At 42.0% G+C, this 21,956-nt stretch overlaps 1 protein-coding gene across 7 annotated transcripts in view; it reads left to right on the top strand.

The window, feature by feature from the left end:
• The window catches only part of UTRN (utrophin), a 1,071,426-nt gene that overhangs the window by 494,856 nt on the left and 554,614 nt on the right, over nucleotides 1-21,956 (top strand). For all 7 annotated transcript variants that reach the window (XM_073627744.1, XM_073627752.1, XM_073627745.1 and 4 more), the window contains one exon: nucleotides 2,042-2,196. In XM_073627744.1, the coding sequence (XP_073483845.1) occupies nucleotides 2,042-2,196 (155 nt within the window). The remainder of the gene's footprint in view (nucleotides 1-2,041; nucleotides 2,197-21,956) is intronic.

Raw genomic sequence — 21,956 nt, 5'->3', positions numbered from 1 at the left:
CACAATCTGCCTACTTAGTATTTTAGTTGTCCATCCAGGCATTGCTGTAGTGCACTGCACTCCCTTTTGTCTATTATCTTGAGTTCCTGTCTGTGATGCAGGAGAGTACATTTCCCAATACACCCATTGCAGAGCATTTTCTGTCTTTTATATATCGATGACCTCAAATAAAAACATAGTGCCACATATAAGTTTCACCCAATGAGATTCAAACATGCCTATAAAAGTTTCACCCAATGAGATTAAAACTGCCTGTAGAGGTTTCTACCAATCAGATTCTAAAATATCTATAGAGGTTTCGCCCAATCAGGTGTAAACTGTCTATAGAAGTTTTTCCCAATCAGGTGCAAACTGCGTATAGAGGTTTCTCCCAATCTGATTTAAACATATCTATAGAAGTTTCTCCCAATCGGATTCTAAAATGCCTATAGAGGTTTCTCCTAATCAGGTGCAAACTGCCTATAGAGGTTTTTCCCACTCAGATTCCATCATGCCTTGAAAGTCTTGTCGTTTTGATAAAATTAAAAAGCACATGCTTCAAAAAATAGCAGTTTGAAGGGTATTGCAGAGAAGCAAGATTAAAGGACCACAATTTCAAACGATTTTGTATTCTGATGTTAATACATGGAATACTAGTGTTTAGTATATCCATTATTGCTTTTATTTGGTATGTCCTTATATTCTTAACCAAGTTTTTACATCAACAGTAGTAGTGAGAGGGGTTGAGATGAACAAAACCATTACAGGTACTTGAAAAGCTGTAGCAACATATTTTTAAAAAATGAATGATCTTAATAATAAATAAAATAATCTGTAGATATGAGGCAACCATTGTAAGCATCCCCTATCACTGCCCATTGTTCACTTTTGCAGGTTAGCTTGTATATGTAGGGAAAATGTAAGTAAAGGCAGGTAAAGTAACTGTTCTTGCTGGGTTTTAAATGTATTCTATATTTTGCAAAATGCAGTAGGAAAAAATGCTAGAACATGCATAGATAGACAAAACAGTGGGCTACTGAATACCTCCCTCGCTCTTCATCTCTATAACATAGGTGGGTGGTGTTCTGCAGTCTACAGAGAGCACAGAAAGCTTTAAAGTGGTTGTAAACAAACCTCAGATATGAAATATGAACAAAGCATATCCTTCTATAGTGCGTACTTGTCTCAATCCAGAGCACTACATGTTATTTCTGTCTGCTGCTTCTGTGCTCTGCAATCAGTATGAATCACTTCTAACAAGTTTTCCTGACACCAAGAGAAAAAAGGTAACAGAGGAGGGAGCTCCAGCACACAGTCCTTGATTGACAGCCTCAGCTCTATTCCTGTATGCTGTGTGGAGGGGGGTGTGTCCCTTCCCTCCAATCAGCTCTTAGAGCTCTCCTCACTGAGCTATGCAGCGTGTAATTTCAGCTCTCTGCCCTCTGTTTTCTGGAAGCTCAGACAAGTTTTATGAATTCTGGTCTTTGAATGAATGTAGAGATGAGAAAACTGCAGATAAACAGGTACAACTTACTTAGGAGGCTTTGTTTTATCTCTATGTATCATCTGAGGCCAGTCACTTCACTGGGTATATGTAAAGGTTTACAACCACTTTAAGCTCACAATATAACAAAACACGTTTTAATGTTATATAATTTAACAGACAAATAAAGATAAAATTAGAGAAGTTAGGGGTCATATATGCGCTGAGTTTTGTGTAGCACTCTTCATAAAAGATGTGCTTTTTGCCAGAATGTTTTAAAATGAGGAATCATGAAATTAGTATATAGCGCCTTTCTTATTTATTGACACTCGGTTGATAACTATTTTCTTATTTACTTTCTGTGAAAACGTATTCAGTAAATTTTTGTAAAGAAATAGATGGCTAAGTTCTGTTATGTGGTGGTGTGAGTAATAGTAGTGAATAGTAAACATATTTTGCTGTGTCAGTTTCAAATAGAAAATGTCCTTGGGGAGTTATTTATCTAGTTTATTTTTATTTACTACAAATATAACCATTCTTCTTCCCACTTGTAGCACCAAATTATATTTTATTTTCCAGGCTTTAATGCAAGAACTGCACAAGGGTGAGATAGCTATGGACACATTTAATGAACTTACCAACAAAGTCCTACGTGATTACAGCTCTGATGACACCAGAAAAGTAAAGGAGACTAGTGATCAACTGTACGTGATGTGGGTGAACATGAATAAGAGGTAAGGACACAGCTATAATTAGAGGTCCAGTTGTGGGCAGCATTGTAAAAAGGACATAATAGTTTTGTGGAGAATTCAAAGACGGACAGCTAAACTAATAAGGGGGACTGAAAATCTCACGGAAAGTAAACCCCGGTTCACACTGATGGGACTTATAATGTGATCAAAACACATTAATTTCAATGGGTGCCATCATAATCAATACGACTCAAGTTGCCACAACAAAAAAGAAAAGGTTCCTGCACTACTTTTCTGCAACTTTGGTGTGACGAGTGACATATACTGCAATAATATCTTACAAAAGTCGCAAGCAAGTCAAACAACTTTGGAGTCACAGCAGTGTGAACCGAGCTTAATCGACTTGAAAAACTGGGTACGTTTTTCAATTTTGAAAGAAAAAAGTCTTAACAACAACTCATGCCGTGTACACATGAGTGGACTTTTCGACAGTCTAGGTCTGACAGTCTTTCTGCAGCGTACGTCCGCCGGACTTTCAAACGAACGGACTTGGACACACACGATCACACCAAAGTCTGATGGATTGGTACGTGATGACGTACGACCGGACCAAAATAAGGAAGTTGATAGCCAGTACCCAATAGCTGCCCTAGCGTCGGTTTTAGTCCGTCGGACTAGCATACAGACGAGCGGATTTTTCGACCGGACTCGAGTCCGTCGGAAAGATTTTAAACATGTTTTATTTCTAGGTCCATCAGACTTTTGGGGGGAAAAAAAGTCCGCTGGAGCCCACACACGATTGAATTGTCCGCCGGAGTCCGGTCCGCCGGACCAAGTCTGCCGGAAAGTCCGCTCGTGTGTACGCGGCATTAGTTAATATGATTAAATACACTCAAGGTCAAAATAAAGATTTGGCTGGACAAAGGGACATCAGTTGCACATAAAGTATAATTTTGCCTTCAGTTTTAGAAGGGGTTCTTTACAGTAACAGTAGTTGAAGCCCATCCCTGGGCAAATTGGTTTCCCCTCAATCCATCACCCATTTACAAAGGTTAAAAAAAATTCCAACAAAGTTTTATACTCCCCTCACCTGCTCCAATGACCCTCCATGGCATCTCTTCTGGACATAAAGACTGGTGATCAACCAATGCAGTTCTGTCCCTCAACCATCCCAGTCTTACTGCTGCTCCTCATGATGACATCATGACATTATCATCATTAATGTTAATGGTGATTATGTGAGTGTATGCTTTTAGGAATAAAGTGAAATGGTTGATGATTTTACACTATGGCGAGCTTCTTTGTCTTTTAATGTGGCATATGCTAAGCCTATATGAGAGCGGATACCTGTGAACATCTGGAAGGTCGCATTGGAGCAGAGCAGCCAGTGATTTATATAGGCATACTTTGACCACTCAATTATTTAATTTTTTTGCACGCTAGTCTCATATCGAAAATGAGGAGGTTACTAAACGTACAAAAATTCTCATACGACAGAATACAACTTCAGAAGTGATGTAATGAAGTTATTGTAATGTATTCTTTCATTTCCAAGCATGCGTGGTCTTGGTCTTCTGATTTTTTTTTTTTTTTTGGACAAATACCGTGCTGATTGAACAAAAATTGTACGATCTGGTACTATATGAGAAAAATGTTCGCGTTTGTCCCTTCGGATAATTTTGGATGAACTGTTGTGATCGGATCTCGAAAGCTGTGTACTAATGATCAAATTATCGTACGATTGCTTTGAAAGCAATATGTTTTGTCTGATTTTATGATCGTGTGTGCCAGGCACAGGACCTAGTCATCCCCTAAATGCACTGTTAGACAGGAAGCCATTGCTATGGCTCAAAAACCCTGAACCTCACATGACAACGTCAGCACAAGCCGATAGGTATCTACCAGGCAGTAAACAAACAGCAGGGGCTTAGGTCTTCCAATAATTCTTCAATACAAAGTAGGTTCTCAGAAATTTTAAAAGGACCATAAATTTACTTTAAAATAATAATTTTAATAAGAGAAGTATAGGCACAACCATTACTGACCTCTTTCTTAAATGATAGTGATCTTGCTATTAATCTGGCCAACTAGCATTCATAGTTTCTGAATCACTGACCCAAAAATCTCTATGCATTAAGGTGAAAAACCTTCTGTCATGCAGCAGCCCCCCAGACATCCCCCCCCCCCGTTTTACTCACCTGAACCTGTTCTTTCTCGCCCTGGGGACGAGCACACCAGATCTAGCCGCTGTCTCATGCCCTGATTGGATATATTGATAGCAGTGCAGCCATTGGCTCCCGCTGCTGTCAATCAAATCCAATGTTGTGGGGGCGGGGGCGAGTCCTGCTGTCTGTGTCAATAGACGCATCAGCAGGACTCGGGAGCGCGTCCACACGGGTGTCCCGAAAGAGAGCGCCTCTCCGACGGGGCACTCAAGAATAGGAGCAGGGACCCCAGAAGAGGAGGATCGGGGCCACTCTGTGCAAAACCAACTGCACAGTGGAGGTAAGTATGACATGTTTGTTATTTAAATAATAAAAAAAAAAAAAAACGAGGGTTTAGTAACCCTTTGTGGTAAAGTCAGAAGTCCTACCCGGTATACTTGTTCAGGCCAGTGTATTAAAGCAAGAGGTTCAGAATGACAGCCAGACAGCTAGCATTTTCTGAGGTACTGTTTCCCAGGGTAGACCCCCCCCAACAGACATGCCAGTAATAGCACATGGATTGTAAAACTAATTGAGCGCTAAGCACAACCTCCTTGAACTAATTAATTTATATCAACAGTAACATACAGTACATACTAATGTAACTGTATATTATAGAAATTCTAATATTTGAGATGTTGTCCCAAGGTGCAGTTTTGTTCCACCTAAATATTAAATATTCCCCCTTCTCTGTGGCACTGCCCCAGCACATAATTTGACTGGAATAAAGACAGCTGCAAAAAAGCATGTATCCAGAAATGTTTAAAAAAATGCAAAAAAAGCGTGGGGGGGGGGTTTCCTGGGTTGGGGGAGAGACAACTGGAAGAAAGGGGCTGTTCTTTCATGGAATTGGGCTTTAAATTGTATAAAAAGATTAGATATTTTCCCTGAATCTTCTTTTTTTTTTTTTTTTACTCCAGCTGCACAAATACAATAATAGAAACTGACAAGTCAGATGAGTTTCCTAACCTTTAACAAGTTATGTTATTAAGTTAGGTATAATGTTTGTCTCACTTAATTCTAGCAATATTCCATGAAATACAGTATATTCCAGTGAAAACAGCCACATGTTAAGTAGCATATTTTCTTTCCTGACTTAGCTATATGAATTGAAATTAAGTGTTAATATATGTTTAATCTCTTTAGGAATAAATTCATTGGCACATGTATGTAAATCAGAGCTAAGGAAACGGGGGAAGGGGAAGGGGTCTTCGGTATAGAGAATACTGGAGGGGAAAGAGGTTACTTATAGCAATTAATGGTCAGGAAATTATGTAATAATATAAAAGATAACAATTTATTGATACATAGTAAAATCACCTGGGCAGGGTGGGACATACAAATATGAAGGTAAGGCACTAAAGAAGGCAAAAGACTTCAATATCAAAGGTATTGCTAAAAACAAAATGACGAACATGACAAAAAACACACACAAACACCGCGGCACAGACACTCTCCGGACTGTATATGTTGCTCGGCATCAGTGCAGTCAAATTAAGTCATGGCAGTCAGGTGTACATCCCAATGCTGGGTATGGGCCAGTGTAAAATTTAGTGGGATTTGTTGCCGAGGAACATATGCGGGAGCGGGGAGGGGGGAGGAGGACCTGGGGGGAGGAAAAATTGTTATGGCCAGAGGAAATGGCTGAACAAGTCCTGCAATGGGAGATGAACTGCTGGAATTAGATGCGATCTGGGTGGTCCACGGCAACGGGGACTATAAGTGTAATCACAGTGAAATCCAATCATGCAAAGTAAACAACAGTAATTAGTCCGAATTGCTTAATATGGATCTTAGTCCGCAGCATTCAATAACAGCCTTCAGAAGTGTGCATAAAGTGCAGTGAGATGCCATGTGGGGTGGTCCGGTATATGTATGGCAAAGATGGAGACAATTAGCATGCGTGCAGCTGTATAGTGTCACCTCAATAGGTGAACTGGAGTTTGCTCATACTTTACCCCATAACGATTCTTGAGGGCTGGTTCGTAGTCCGTTCTTGTAGAGGACTGACGGGATCCCAGAGATAGCAGGAGCCGCACAGTGGCAACAGCCGAAGCTATCTGTGACGGTATTGTGGCGTGCACCTCGTAAAGTAGGGATTCCTTGCTGGACTCAGGTCACCTGGGCGACTCGAGGCTGGATCAGCGTGTGCTGTGTGCTGCGTATTGCCTCACAGCTGTTCAGCTCCTCTCACTCGGTCCGCTCCATAGGTTGTGTTAGTGCCGGTGATGACGTCAACACGTTTCGCCGTTGCTTAGTAGCGTAGCTTCTTCCTGGACGTTTGATTGGTGAGGCCAGCGCACACCTTTATATTGTAGTGTGCTGGCCTCAGTATAGCCAATCAGCAGTGTGGTTGGATAAAATACAATGTTTCCAACTGTGGAACAGTATAGAGCGTAAAATTCATTCATCATTAGCAATCCAGCATAAGGTTGGTTATAGGCGAAACACAAAGTTTACGGCCAAAACCGTCACATTTGTGGAGTCTTTTGCAAATCGTTTAGCACGGTATCTACATGATAACCTGCCCCTGCCCCAAGATCTATGTAGGGAAAACCAAGAGGCCCCTCAAAGTGCGTATTGGAGAGCACTTAAGGGAGATTAAGGATAAAGAAAAAATTGCAGAGAAACCACTAGCCAAACACTTCGCATTAGAACATGGTAGAAGTATCAAGGGTATGCAGGTAAAGGGCATTTATGCGTTGAAGCTATCCAGTAGACGAGGAGACTTCGATCGTGTGCTCCTACAAAAGGAGAAACGGTGGATGTACCATTTGAAGTCCCTTGTCCCTCTAGGTTTAAACACCGAACTAAACCTGCAGGCCTTTCTAAGTCCATAGGTGATATTTGGGTACCCTTATGATCCAGCTATCTATATCATCTGAAATATGGAAATGACTAAGGCCTCTTTCACACTGGGGCAGTGGGGGCGTCGGTGGTACAACAGCGCTATTTTTAGCGCTGCTGTACCGTCGTTCTTGCAGCGGTATTCGGCCGCTAGCGGTTCGGTTTTAACCCCCGCTGGCGGCCGAAAAAGGGTTAAATCCGCTCGTACAGCGCGGCTATAGCCGCGGTATTACCGCGGTATAGCCGCGCTGTCCCATTGATTTCAATGGGCAGGAGCGGTTTAGGAGCGGTGAATACACCGCTCCTTCCCCGCTCCAGAGAAGTGGCTCGCAGGACTTTTTTTACCGTCCTGCGAGCGCACCGCTTCAGTGTGAAAGCCCTCGGGCTTTCACACTGAACAAACAGCGGAGGCTGTTTAGGGGCGGTTTTCAGGCGGTATTTTTAGCGCAATACCGCCTGAAAACCGCTCCAGTGTGAAAGGGGCCTAACAATAAAAATAAAAAAATAAAAAATAAAAATACATACAGAAACTATAAAGAATTTCCACCTGATTAATCCTAGTAAATTCAGGTGTCACGATTAATGTTTGAACTACACAAATGATACCAACCTTTAGAAAATGACTTCACGTTTTAATGCTGCCCTCAATGTCCTGTAAAGCATTTTTTCTGTCTCTAACCTCATGTCTCTTCCCCTTCTCCTCTTGAGAACCTAATACTATGCACTTTACATTAATGCATTTCCTTATAATTTATGCACACCGTGCTAAACGATTTGCAAAAGACTCCACAAATGTGACGGTTTTGGCCGTAAACTTTGTGTTTCAGCTCTAACTAACATTATCCTGGATTGCTAATGATGAATGAATTATACGCTCTATACTGTTCCACAGTTGGAAACATTGTATTTTATCCAACCACACTGCTGATTGGCTATACCGAGGCCAGCACACTACAATATAAAGGTGTGCGCTGGCCTCACTAATCAAACGTCCAGGAAGAAGCTACGCTACTAAGCAACAGCGAAACGCGTTGACGTCATCACCGGCACCAACACAACCTACGGAGTGGACCGAGTGAGAGGAGCCGAACAGCTGTGAGGCAATACACAGCACACAGTACACGCTGATCCAGCCTCAAGTTGCCCAGGTGACCTGAGTCCAGCAAGGAATCCCTACTTTACGAGGTGCACGCCACGATACCGTCACAGATAGCTTTGGCTGTTGCCACTGTGCGGCTCCTGCTATCTCTGGGATCCCGTCAGTCCTCCACAAGAACGGACTACGAACCAGCCCTCAAGAATCGTTATGGGGGGTAAAGTTTGAGCAAACTCCAGTTCACCTATTGAGGTGACACTATACAGCTGCACGCATGATAATTGTCTCCATCTTTGCCATACATATACCGGATCACCCCACATCGCATCTCACTGCACTTTAAGCAATTCGGACTAATTACTGCTGTTTACTTTGCATGAATGGATTTCACTGTGATTACACTTATAGTCCTATTGCCGTGGACCACCCAGATCGCATCTAATTCCAGCAGTTCATCTCCCATTGCAGGACTTGTTCAGCCATTTCCTCTGGCCATAACAATTTTTCCTCCCTCCAGGTCCTCCTCCCCCCTCCCCGCTCCCGCATATGTTCCTCGGCAACATATCCCACTAAATTTTACACTGGCCCATACCCAGCATTGGGATGTACACCTGACTGCCATGACTTAATTTGACTGCACTGATGCCGAGCAACATATACAGTCCAGACAGTGTCTGTGCCGCGGTGTTTGTGTGTGTTTTTTGTCGTGTTCGTCATTTCGTTTTTAGCAATACCTTTGATATTGAAGTCTTTTGCCTTCTTTAGTGCCTTACCTTCATATTTGTATGTCCCACCCTGCCCAGGTGATTTTACTATGTATCAATAAATTGTTATCTTTTATATTATTACATAATTTCCTGACCATTAATTGCTATAAGTAACCTCTTTCCCCTCCAGTATTCTCTATACCGAAGACCCCTTCCCCTGTTTCCTTAGCCCTGATTTACATGCAGTCAATTTTGGTTACAGCAATTACACTCTACACGTGCTTGGTCAGGAACTGATCAGTCAATTGACTGACCAACTACCTATACCTAACTTTCCCGTTGTCCCTCCCCCATTCCCAATTAGTCTTCATTGGCACATGTAGCCTAATTTACAAAAAGAAAATGCAGGAGAGCAGGTTTGGAAATAATACCGCTTTTCTCCCCTTTATTCCAAAAACCTTTATCTAGGTGCATTGAGCGTAAGTCTAGATGTAAGGATAGTATATTTTAACCTTTACTCCTAATATTTGATTTTTTAGGATGTTTATTTTAAATTATTACATGGTGGTGGGGTTGTAAAAGTAAAGTGGACCTTGTATTTTGCTGCAAAATTCGCTTCAGAAAAAAATCAAAACAAAAAACTACAATGTGTCAAGTGTCCCTTCACCATGTTCAGGCTACACACCCCTACATCAGAGCAAATTGAGCTACATAGTTACATAGTAGGTGAGGTTGAAAAAAAGACATCAAGTTCAACCTATGTGTGTTATATGTCAGTATTACATTGTATATCCCTGTATGTTGTGGTCGTTCAGGTGCTTACCTAATAGTTGTTTGAAACTATCGATGCCCCCCGCTGAAACCACCACCTGTGGAAGGGAATTCCACATCCTTGCCACTCTTATAGTAAAGGACCACATCTACGCAGTTTAAGGATAAACCTCTTTTCTTCTCATTTTAATGAGTGGGCACGTGTCTTATTAAACTCTCTTCCGCAAAAAAGTTTTATCCCTATTGTGGGACCACCAGTATGGTATTTGTAAATTGAAATCATATCCCCTCTCAAGCGTCTCTTCTCCAGAGACAATAAGTTCAGTGCTTGCAACCTTTCTTCATAACTAATATCCTCCAGACCCTTTATTAGCTTTGTTGCCCTTCTTTGTACTCGCTCCATTTCCAGTACATCCTTCCTACTGGTGCCCAGAACTGAACAACATACTCCAGGTGCAGCCGGACCAGAATCTTGTAGAGTGGGAGAATTATTGCTTTATCCCTGGAGTTACCGGTAATCCCTTTTTTAATGCATGCCAATATTCTGTTTGCTTTGTTAACAGCAGCTTGGCATTGCATGCCATTGCTGAGCCTATCACCTACTAGTCATTTTCCATCCTAGATTCTCCCAGAGGTTCTCCCACTAGTGTATAAATTTGCCTTCATATTTTTGCCACCCAAATGCATTATTTTACATTTTTCTACATTAAACCTCATTTGGCATGTAGTTGCCCACCCCATTAATTTGTTTAGATCTTCTTGCAAGGTTTTCACATCCTGCGGAGACGTTATTGAGACGTTATTGCCCTGCTTAGCTCAGTATCGTCCCCAAATACATTGAACTGTTTACCCCATCCTCCAGGTCGTTTATGAATGAATTAAATAGGATTGGTCCCAGCACAGAACCCTGTGGGACCTCACTACCCACCCCTGACTATTCCGAGTATTCCCCATTTATCACCACCCTCTGAACTCGCCCTTGTAGCCAGTTTTTAATCCATGTACTCACCCTATGGTCCATGCCAACGGACCTTATTTTGTACAGTAAACTTTATGTGGTACTGTGTCAAATGCTTTTGCAAAATCCAGATACACCACATCTACATGTCTTCCTTTATCTAGATATCAACTCACCTCCTCATAGAAGGTTAATGGCTTCTTCATGAATCCATGCTGACTACTTCTAATGATACCATTTTCATTACTAAAATCTTGTATATAGTCCCTTATCATCCCCTCCAAGAGCTTGTATACTATTGATGTTAGGCTAACTGGTCTGTAATGCCCAGGGATGTATTTTGGGCCCTTTTTAAATATTGATGCTACATTGGCTTTTCTCCAATCTGCTGGTACCATTCCAGTCAGTAGACTGTCAGTAAAAATTTGGAAAAATGGTCTGGCAATTACTTGACTGAGTTCCCTAAGTACCCTCAGGTGCAAGCCATCCGGTCCCAGTGATTTATTAATGTTAAGTTTCCCAAGTCTAATTCTAATTCTGTCCTCTGTTAGCCATGAAGGTGCTTCCTGTGATGTGTCACAAGGATAAACACTGTAGTTTTGGTTAGTGAAGCCCCCCGATTCCCTTGTGAAGACTGAGGAGAAGAATGAATTCAATACATTCGCCATCTCCCCATCCTTTGTAACCAGATGTCCTTCCTCATTCTTTATGGGCCAATATGGTCTGTCCTCCCTTTTTTACTGTTTACATACTTAAATAATTTCTTGGGATTTTTTTGCTGTCCTCCGCTATGTGTCTTTCATGTTCTATCTTAGCCGCCCTAATTGCACCCTTATATTTCTTGTTGCATTCTTTATAAAGTTTGAATGCTGACGATGATCCCTCAACCTTGTTTTTTTTTAAGGCCTTCTCTTTTGCTTTTATATTCATTTTTACATTGGCGTTAAGCCATCCAGGAGTTTTGTTCGCTCTTTTAAATTTATTACCCAATGGGATGCACTGGCTAATGCCCTTATTTAATATGCTCTTAAAGCGAACCCATCTCTCCTCCATGTTCTTTGTTCATAAGATTTTATCCCAATTTATATCTTCTAGCAAGGTTCGTAGTTTAGGGAAGTTGGCTCTTTTGAAATTCAGTGTCTTTGTATTACTCTTATGTTTCCTATTTGTGTGATTTATATTGAAGCCAATTGACCTGTGATCGCTGTTTCCTAAATTTCCCTGCATTTCCACATCCATGATTTGGTCTGTATTGTTGGTAATCAGTAGACCTAGTAATGCTTTATTTCTAGTTGGTGCGTTTACCATATGACCCATGAAATTGTCCTGCAAGACATTTAGGAATTGGCGAGCCTTATGCCGTGTACACACGATCGGACATTCCGACAACAAATCTGTAGGCTCCATCGGAAATTTTTTGCCGGAATTTCCGACAACAAAAATTTGAGAGCTGGTTCTCAAATTTTCCGACAATAAAATCCGTTGTCGTAAATTCCGAGCGCATGTACACAATTCTGACGCACAAAACTCCACGCATGTTCTGAATCAAGTACGAGACGGAAGCGCTCGGTCTGGTAAAACTAGCGTTTGTAATGGAGAAAGCACATTCGTCACGCTGCACATTTTAAAATCTTTTAATGCAGTACATTCTCTTCGTTATAATGCTAGAATTTTGAAGTTGTTTTGCTGCTGATATTCACACAGAGTTCTGACAAACTGATTTCATTATTTCTTGTGATCTCATGAATAATCTTTTTTATTTTTTCGCCAGATCTCCAGAATAATGTTTAGAATTTTTGTTTATAGTGATCTCCTTTTTTTTTTTTAAATCAAGATCTCCTGATTTTTTTTTTTTTTCTAGTTATCTCCATAATATTTTTTCTCATTTTGTGTGTCAAGTTACAATTATTATCACAAGATAATTTTTTAACCTCAAAGAGATTGGTTGGTATCCTTTATTAATTTGACATTGTATTTTTGAAATGAACCTGCCTACTTACAAACAAACTGTCCTCTTTTAATTATAACACACAGCCAATGACTTAAGACAAAAAATATATATTTCTTAGGGGTCATAACAAAATAAAGAGGAAGGCAACGCTGGATAAACTGGTGAAATTAGCAAAGTCTTTGTACCCCAGGGCACACATCAACTATTTGACAGGCAAATTTGTGAGCCTGAGGAGTCCATTTAATAGAGAGCACAATCCGTTCCAGGACTCCGAGAGATCAGGAACGGCAGCAGGTGACATATATGTCCCCAGGCTTTGGTCTTAAAACAGCCTGCGTCTTTTGCCAGACCAGACTGAACCCAGGCCATCACTCTCTTGTCTTCCTTCCACCCTTCCTTCCACGCTTGCTTCCATGCTGTGGCTCTGGTGTTGGAGTTGTGGCAGGAGGTGGAGGAGGTTGAGGAGAAGGAGGAGGATGGTCCAACTCACAAAGGTGGGTTTTGCTTGTGAGTTCTCCCCTCAACTCCTTATTTAGGGCCATATATATCACTTCCTCACAAAAGAGGCATTGGCCCACCTCCATGCATACTTCCTGCATTTTGTTGGCAGCCATGCAGGCATAGGCCTCAAGACGACTGGGGGGTTCTGAGGGCCGCAAAAGCCTGCCAAATTAACCCAAGTGCTGACTCCTCCATGCTCCTCCCCTTCCTGGGCCTTTTTTGTTGAAGGCGGAGGGGAGGGACCTGGGATTCGGTCAGGCTAGTGGGCCTGGCCACCTCCTGGCTGCCACTTACCCCCCCACCTCCTGGCTGCCACTTACCCGCACCACCTCCTGGCTGCCACTTTCCCCTGCCACCTCCTGGCTGACACATTCCACAGCCACCTCCTGGCTGAGGATTTCCTGTGTATGAAAAAGGGACATAGTTTTAGTTTATTGTTCATCAATCACACACAAATTTGAGAAATATGTTAAACAATGCTATACCTGACTCAAGCTGGGCTCCTCCACATCTTCTTCTTGGGTGGAAGGCCCAGGTTGGATGTCGGAAGCCTCAGCTGGGGTGGAAGGAAGGGTTGAGAGTGATGGCCTGATTTCAGTCTGGTCTGACAGAAATCGCAGTCTGTCATAGTACCACAGCCTGGGGACATAAACGTCATCTGCTGCTGCTCCTGATCTCTGGGAATCCTGGACCTTCTTGCGCTTCCTATTATAAGTGCTCCTCAGGCCACCAATTTTGCACTTCAAATAGTTGATGTCTGCCGTGGGGATCTGTGACTTCACAAATTCAAGCAATTTATCCAGTGTTGCCTTCCTCTTTAGTACATTTGTATAAAAGGGGTGTTTTGTCTGCCACAGACAGGGTAGCTCTCTGTACAAATCAATGAATTGAGGGAGGAAATCATGATCGTTGAATCGATCCCTTTTATCTGCAAGACACAACACAAGACAAACCCTAATGTCAGGCTAAACTCGCATAATCTTGCCCCAAAATAGGCCTCAATCTATAAGCAGTATAGTTACGTTAAAATTGTATCTTCGTTAGAATGATCGGTGCTTCCGCTACTCCGTCCTCTGCTCACAGATCGTACATATGATGCACGCGTGTTATGCTTTATATACACTGCGCATGCGTGAAACTCCGCCCGCCCCTGACCTTCTTTATAGTATATTCCCCGCCCCTTCTCTTTCGGCGCAGTGGAGAGCACATGGCGGAGAAAGAACAAGTGCATGAAGACAGCAGCAGCAACGACGAAAGCCCGGAGCCACGAACGTCCCGATCCCGGAGGAGATTTAAGGCCTCTAATATGTCCTTTGTAGAGATGGTGGGCATCTTGAAGAGGGCTGACTATGATGGGAAGCATGGACCTTACCCAAACCCAAATGTCAGAAAGACCAAGATCATGGCTAAAGTTGTGAAAAGTCTGCACAGGAATTTTTGGGTACGGCAATCCAAGGATCAATTGAGGAAACGATGATCAGACCTGCAATTGAGGGAGCACGATCAGTGCAGAAGAATCAAGAGAGTGCTGCAAAAAAGTAAGTATTTGTCGTGTGTTCCTATTATTATTATTACATTCGTGCTGCTCCATGTGCTTTTCTTTACTGTTGTACAGTTGAAAATGGCAAGTTTCAGGTTCGTGGGCACAGTAATCGTTCGTAGTAAACATTGTTCGTTCGCCCACTGATACAATGTTTTTGGCAGATGCAGGTTAACTACATTTGTTCATGTCTATTTGGATTAAAAGAAGTTTAGTACATTGTTGTCTAGATGGGTTTGTAACTAGAATGAAATGCAAACTTGATTCAGTTAAAGGAGAGGACACTCAGCAGCTGTTTACACATCTGGATGCAGGAGCATTAGTGTGGGACACCAGAACAAACTTTTTGGGGTGTCCCACACAGGTGCTCCAGTGGATACTAGGGGTCTCTACATGTGTGATACTTTACCAAAAAAGGTAAGTATTCCAGCTTTAAGAATGGGAAAAAAAATCATGTCTTCAGCTTGGAACTCTGCCAAAACAGACAATTGTACGTCACTTCCAAGCAATGTTTCATATTACTATTTCTGCCGTCAAATATCTGTGTGCTAAGTATACCTTTTTTATTCACATAGGGGAGAAAAGAATCAGGACATCAGAGGACACCAGGGACCCACAACCTCCTAAAGAAAGGGAAATCACAAAACCACAACCTCAGGATGTGGAGGAAGGAGAGGTTTATGATGTGGGCGAAATAGTGACCACAACAGGTGAGTGTCTGAGACCACAGCTTCAGGTAATAGATGTATGCCTGCATATTTATAATACATGGTGTGTTTTTTTTATTTTAGGTGATGTGGATGTTGTGGAAGAAGAAACACATTTCATAAGTGCAAGTGCACATGTCCTCATCGGGGAGATCATGGTGTGCAATCATGATTTACAGAAGATCAAGAAAGACATCAATGATGTGGAAAAAAGACTCAAAAACATCATTGATGTTTTAGGCAGAATCTAAAACACACCAAAATTTTTGTAATTTTTTTTTTATAACTTTTCTAAAAAATGTTGAAAGACAAATTTTGAAGATGCACACATGTGCTATCTGCCATCACGGGATATCAATATGCGCGTTTTGTGGGTGCATCCCCTTCCTCACAACTAAAGTAGCTGAAAGGAAGGGGTTGCACCCCCGAAACACGTCCATTGATCCCCCATGATGGGAGCTAGCACACGTTGACCTTAAGCATGGGATCAGGAGGGAAATACCCAATTTGACTCCCAATTTGTGTGCATCTTTAAAAGTTGGCTTTCACAGGGGTGACATCACCCCATCTGATGAAGGCAAGATTTGGGCATACTAATGTCTGATATTGCCTTCAATTTATCAAAGTTGAACTTTGTAAGTTCCTGAGTTGTGTATTGTTTTATGCTTTTAAAAACATGCCTGTTTACCACAAAAAAAGGATATTTCTAATGTCCAAAAAAAAAACTTATTAAAAAAATATGTTGGTTTGTTCAAAAACCCTTTTCTAAACGCACATGTGAATGTGCACAGGGTAAACATTTTTCGACTCAACAATGTGTGGCTTCTTCTTTCAATGCTCAAAAGCAGTTTTTGGCTTAAGTTGGTGTTTACAGTGACAATGGAGGTTATTTCCTAAAGGCAAATCCACTTTGCACTACAAGTGCAATTTCAGTGCAGTTTCAGTGCACTTTCAACACCCACAGTGCTTTATAATTTGCATCAGTCAGGCCAATTTCGTCACTCCAAAAAATTAATTCATGGTGCTGAAAATGATGAATATTTTTATCATTAATGCATTACATACATTGACAACAAAAACAAGGTGTGTGTGTAGCAGACCCACAACATAATAGTTAGCCGAAGAAGAGATTGTCACCTCATGTATCCAAGAAATTATGTTTGCATTATTGAAGAAAATGGCCAAAAAAAAGCCCATTGGTGAACCTAGGAGAAGCAGAAGCAGTAAATCAAAGGAAATATTTTTCAGTTTAAAATACAAATTTGTTTAAAAAATAAATTTATTTAAATACATATAATGTGATGTTAAAGGAGAAATCTTACCCTAATATAGTCCTTCTGCAGGACCTGAATGATGGCAGAACAGGTCTTTGAAATAATGATCCCCAGAGCCTGGGGGGAGATGCCTGTCAAGAACTTGATGTCCTGCAGTCTTCTCCCCGTCGCCAAGCACCGCAAGGTGGCGACAAGCCTCTGCTCGGTAGTGATGGCTTGCCACATGCAGGTGTCCAAAAACAGGGTCCATCATCCAGGGATAATTCCTGGAATCATCAGGATTATTCTCACGGATCTCCTGAAACAAAGGCATGTGCGAGAATTGGTCACGCTGGAGCAACCGATTTTTGGTCCATGAACTCCTCCTCGCCCTGATCATGGACTGGGCTTGGGTCAAAGTAAGAACCCCAACACCAAGCCCCTGCACAGCACGAACTCTACGATGAGTACGTACCTGCAACATGACTTAAAAATGGTCGGCTGGTCAGAACGAACTAACAGAACGCACTGAAAATCAGAAAGGCCTCAGAAGAGCAAGCTAAAATTCAGAAACGAGCGGACAAGAACACACTGAGAAATCAAATACGTAATATAAAAATGCGCACTGAAAACCGGAAACAAACTGAAGAGCAATAACGATCTGAAAAGCACGAGGCTGAAAATCGCGAATCGTCTCTCGCCAAACTTCTACTAACACAAGATAAACACAAGATTAGCAGAAGGAGCCCAAAGGGTGGCGCACTGGCTATTGAACTTCCTCTTTATAGTGCCGTTGTATGTGTTGTACATCAGCGCGTTCTTGACAATTGTAATTTCCGTGTGACTGTGTGTATACAAGACAAGTTTCAGCCAACATAAATACCAGCATTTTGTTGTCGGAATGTCCGATCGTGTGTACGCGGCATTAGACAAATGCGTGGTTCCCTTCCCCCAGTCTATGTCTGGATAATTAAAATCCCCCATTATGATAGCACTTCCCATCCTTGCTGCTAATCCAAATTGTTATAGGAGGTCCGCCTCCCCCTCCTCCCTCAGGTTAGGGGGCCTATAGCATACTCCCAGTATTATTTTCCCCTTAGGAGCTCTACCCATAAGGATTCCACCTCCCCCCCTAGCTCCTCTCTCATCTCTCACATTCACTTGTACATTATTCTTGATATACAGGAATGCCCCTCCCGCTTTTTTACCCTCTCTATCCCTGCGCTAAAAGGGTATACCCTTGAATGGTTGCCATTCAATCATGAGTGCTGTTGAGCCAAGTCTCTGAAATTCCCACAAAATCCAAATCTTGTCCGCCAGGCTCCTGGCATTGGTGAACATGCCACATAGTTTAGACTGGTTGCATGCTATCCTCTTATTGGGTGTTCCAAGAGTTCAACTAGGACTTGTTACTATACTTACCTTGGGTTTATGTGCTTTAGTCAACCTACCACTAATGCCCCCAATACTACCCTCTGTTCCGCGCTGACTAACTCTACCTCTGGACCCTCCAGTCTACAATATGGGCTTTTGTATTTTTATCACTGGACCTCCCATTTCCTTGTCAGGGTCAAATCCTGCACTTCGCCTATTAGCACTATGTAACATGTGTGTGCATGGTGATACCCCTTGTACAGCATGAACTGTGATTTTTTTACTTTTAGTATTTTTTCTACAGTCACATTTAACAATATACTGTACTTGTGCATTTCATTCTGCCTTGATCTCTAAAAACATATGCATGCAGAATAGCCAACAGATGTCAGCTTCACTTCCCAAATATAAGAGAAAATCCCATTGTCTTTTACGTATCAAAGAATTTAACTTCTGTACATTCAGATGCTAGAGTGCACATTTCTGTTTTAATCCTTTTTATTGAATTTTTTTAAAAGAATAAAAGGAATATGAACATTGTTCTGAGCAGCAAACAATCCTTGCGTGCTCTGTATAGACAATAATGCCGCGTACACACGATTACACATTCCGACAACAAAATCCATGTTTTTTTTTCCTTCGGATGTTGGCTCAAACTCAAACACGCGGTCACACAAATCTTGTCGGAAATTTTGTCCAGAACACGGTGACGTAGAACACGTACGACGAGCCGAGAAAAATGAAGTTCAATAGCCAGTGCGGCTCTTCTGCTTGATTCCGAGCATGCGTGGAATTTTGTGTGTCGGAATTGTGTACACACGATGGGAATTTCCGACAACGGATTTTGTTGTCGGAAAATTTGAGATCCAGATCTCAAATTTTGTTTGTCGGAAATTCCGACGCAAAAATGTACGATGGAGCCTACACACGGTCGGAATTTCCGACAACAAGCTCCCATCAAACATTTCCCGTCGGAAAATCCAACTGTGTGTACGCGGCATAAGAGATGGTACATGAGTAGGGGAAAACAAGGTTACAGAATCTCTCTGCATTTGAGCGATGTCTTCTCCAACCTCACAGGTGAGCATTTAGTCACCAACATAAAAGAGCAGGAATAATATGTTTTGTGCTATAGGGGCCGGTTTACTGTCCTTTAGGCTTTGGGCGGGGGGGGGGGGCAGACTGTAGCCAGTGGTAGTAGAAAATGTCTCACCATCAGTGCCCCATCATTGGTTTTAATGGGAGGAATTGTGCCCCATCCATGTTGTCAGTAGGGGAAATGGTGCCCTATCATTGGTGTCAATTGGTGGACCAGTGCCCCAGGTGCCAGATAAAGGCAAGCAAATGGCCACTATCGGCCCCCAGGCTGCAGTTTGGAGACCACTGGTATAGCGTGAGGCTGTGTTTGGCCTGCTTTGCGTTGTATTTTTCTGAATGCAGTATTTCATATAAGTGATGCATTTACATTGCAAGCATAGCCTGTCAAAGGCAACTGTTTGCATATGAATGCATGTGTTTGTGCTACCCTGCATTAACCCCTTCATGCCTAAGCCTTTTTCTGGCACTTGTTGCTTACAAGTTAAAATGAGTATGTTTTGCTAGACAATTATTTAGAACTCCTAAACATTATATATATATTTTTAGCAAAGACCCTACAGAATAAAATGGCAATCATTGCAATATTTTACGTCACACTGTATTTGCGCAGCGGTATTTAAAATGCAATTTTTTTGGAAGAAATACACTTTCATGAATTAAAAAAAAAACAAAAGCGTAAAGTTAGTCCAGTTTTTTTTGTTTAATGTGAAATATGATGTTTCGTCGAGTAAATAGATACCTAACATGTCATGCTTTAAAATTGCGCACATTCGTGGAATGGCGACAAACTATGGTACTTAACAATCTCCATAGGCTACACTTTAAAAATTTCTACAGGTTACCTGTTTAGAGTTACAGAGGAGGTCTTGTGCTAGAACTATTGCTCTCTCTAACGATTGCGGCAATACCTCACATGTGTGGTTTATATGATGTTTACATTTGTGGATGCGACGTATGCCTTCGCTTCTGCGCGCAAGCACAGAGAGATGGGGCACTTTAAATTATTTCTTTTTTACTTATTTATTTTATTTTTTTATTTTTACACTGTGCCTTTAATTTTTTTATTTTTGATCACTTTTATTGCTGTTACAAGGAATGTAAACATCCCTTGTGACAGTAATGCCGCGTACACACGGTCGGACTTTTCGTCTACAAAAGTCCAACGGACGCTGACGGACTAAAGCTGGCTGGTAATCCGATCGTGTGTGGGCTTCTCCGGACTTTCAACGGACTTTTTTAGCCTCAAATCCGACGGACTTTAGATTTGAAGCATGCTTCAAATCTTTACGTCGTAAGTACGACGGACCCCGAAGTCCGCTCGTCTGTATGCTAGTCCGACGGACAAAAAAACGACGCATGCTCATAAGCAAAAACTAAACGGAAGCACTCGGTCTAGTAAAACTAGTGTTCGTATTGTAGGTAGCACATTCATCACGCTGCAAAATCTGTGATCGTTGAATGCAGCGCATTTTATTTCTTCTTTACGAAGGCTCTATAAAGAACGAAGGTGTTTTGCTGTTCATAATCAGAGTTCTCCCAAACTGATTTCTGGATTCTTTTTCTCTTTGATCTCATGAATGATATAGTATGCATTTTAAAAACAATGTTTCCATACTAATAATACTTTTTCCCCTTTTTTTTTTTTAGGTTTGTAAAGTTACCACAAAGAACCCATTATTCTGTTTTTTTTTTTTTTATAGTGATTATTTTTTAGTTTTTAGATAAAGTTAACCCAAAGCACCGTTTTTGGTTACGTAAATTTTTGGATTTTCAAGACTTACCACTTGAACATTATTAACATTAGTAATGTATTTTTGGTGTGTTTTTTTTCTAACTCAATGAGATTGTTGTCCCTTGTTAATTTAACATTGTGTGTAAAATCAATGATTTCAAAGAAAAAACATAAAAAGTCTTTTGCTAAACTCAAAAAATGATCCATTTATTCATGGTCAAAATAAAATAAAGAGGAAGTCAACGCTGGAAAAAGTCGGTGTACCAGAAAATTGGGATCTTGCGGAGTCCATATAAGAGGGAGCACAATCTGGTCCAAGAATCCCAGAGATCAACAGCACCAGCAGATGATCTAGATGTCCCCAGACTGTGGTCCTACAACAGCCTGCGTCTTCTGTCAGACCAGACTGAACCCAGGTCATCATTTTCTTCTCTTCCCTGCAGCCTTTCCTCCACGCTGCCCTGCAGCCTTCCCTGTAGCCTTCTTTTGAGGCTGTGGCTCTGGTGTTTCAGTTGTGGCAGGAGGAGGAGGAGGAGGAGGAGGAGGAGGAGGGGGGGCTGCCTCATGTAGTTGGGTGTTTTGTGTTAGCGTGCCCTGCAGCCCCTTATGGATTGTTTCCCCAAATAGGCGCTCACAAATGAGGCGCTGCTCCCTATTCATCTGAAGAAGCCTGCTGGCTAAGTAGCAGCCATACGATTCTTCCGCTTCGGGGGGGCTCCTTAAAAAACGGGTGGCCTCTTGCATGAGGCGCAGGGATGCGTCCTGTGTGACCATCCCCTTCCTGGCCCTTTTTTTGGGAAGGTGGAGGGGAGGCACTTGGGATTCGGTCAGGCTCCTACTGGGCCCAGCCACCTCACTTGGCCCAGCCACCTCACTTGGCCCAGCCACCTCACTGGGAGCAGCCACCTCACTGGGAGCAGCCACCTCCTGCCTGACACTGGGCCCAGCCTCCTCCAGGATGATGGTGAATCCGGCCTCCTCCAGGCTGTCCATGGGCCTGGTCTCCTCCTGCCTGCCACTTTCCCCACATTCCTCCTGGATGGACTCATCCTGTGTATAAAAA

The sequence above is a fragment of the Aquarana catesbeiana genome, linkage group LG04 (genome assembly GCF_042186555.1).
Source record: "Aquarana catesbeiana isolate 2022-GZ linkage group LG04, ASM4218655v1, whole genome shotgun sequence".
Classification (NCBI taxonomy): domain Eukaryota; kingdom Metazoa; phylum Chordata; class Amphibia; order Anura; family Ranidae; genus Aquarana; species Aquarana catesbeiana.
This window is presented reverse-complemented; position numbering and strand designations above follow the sequence as displayed.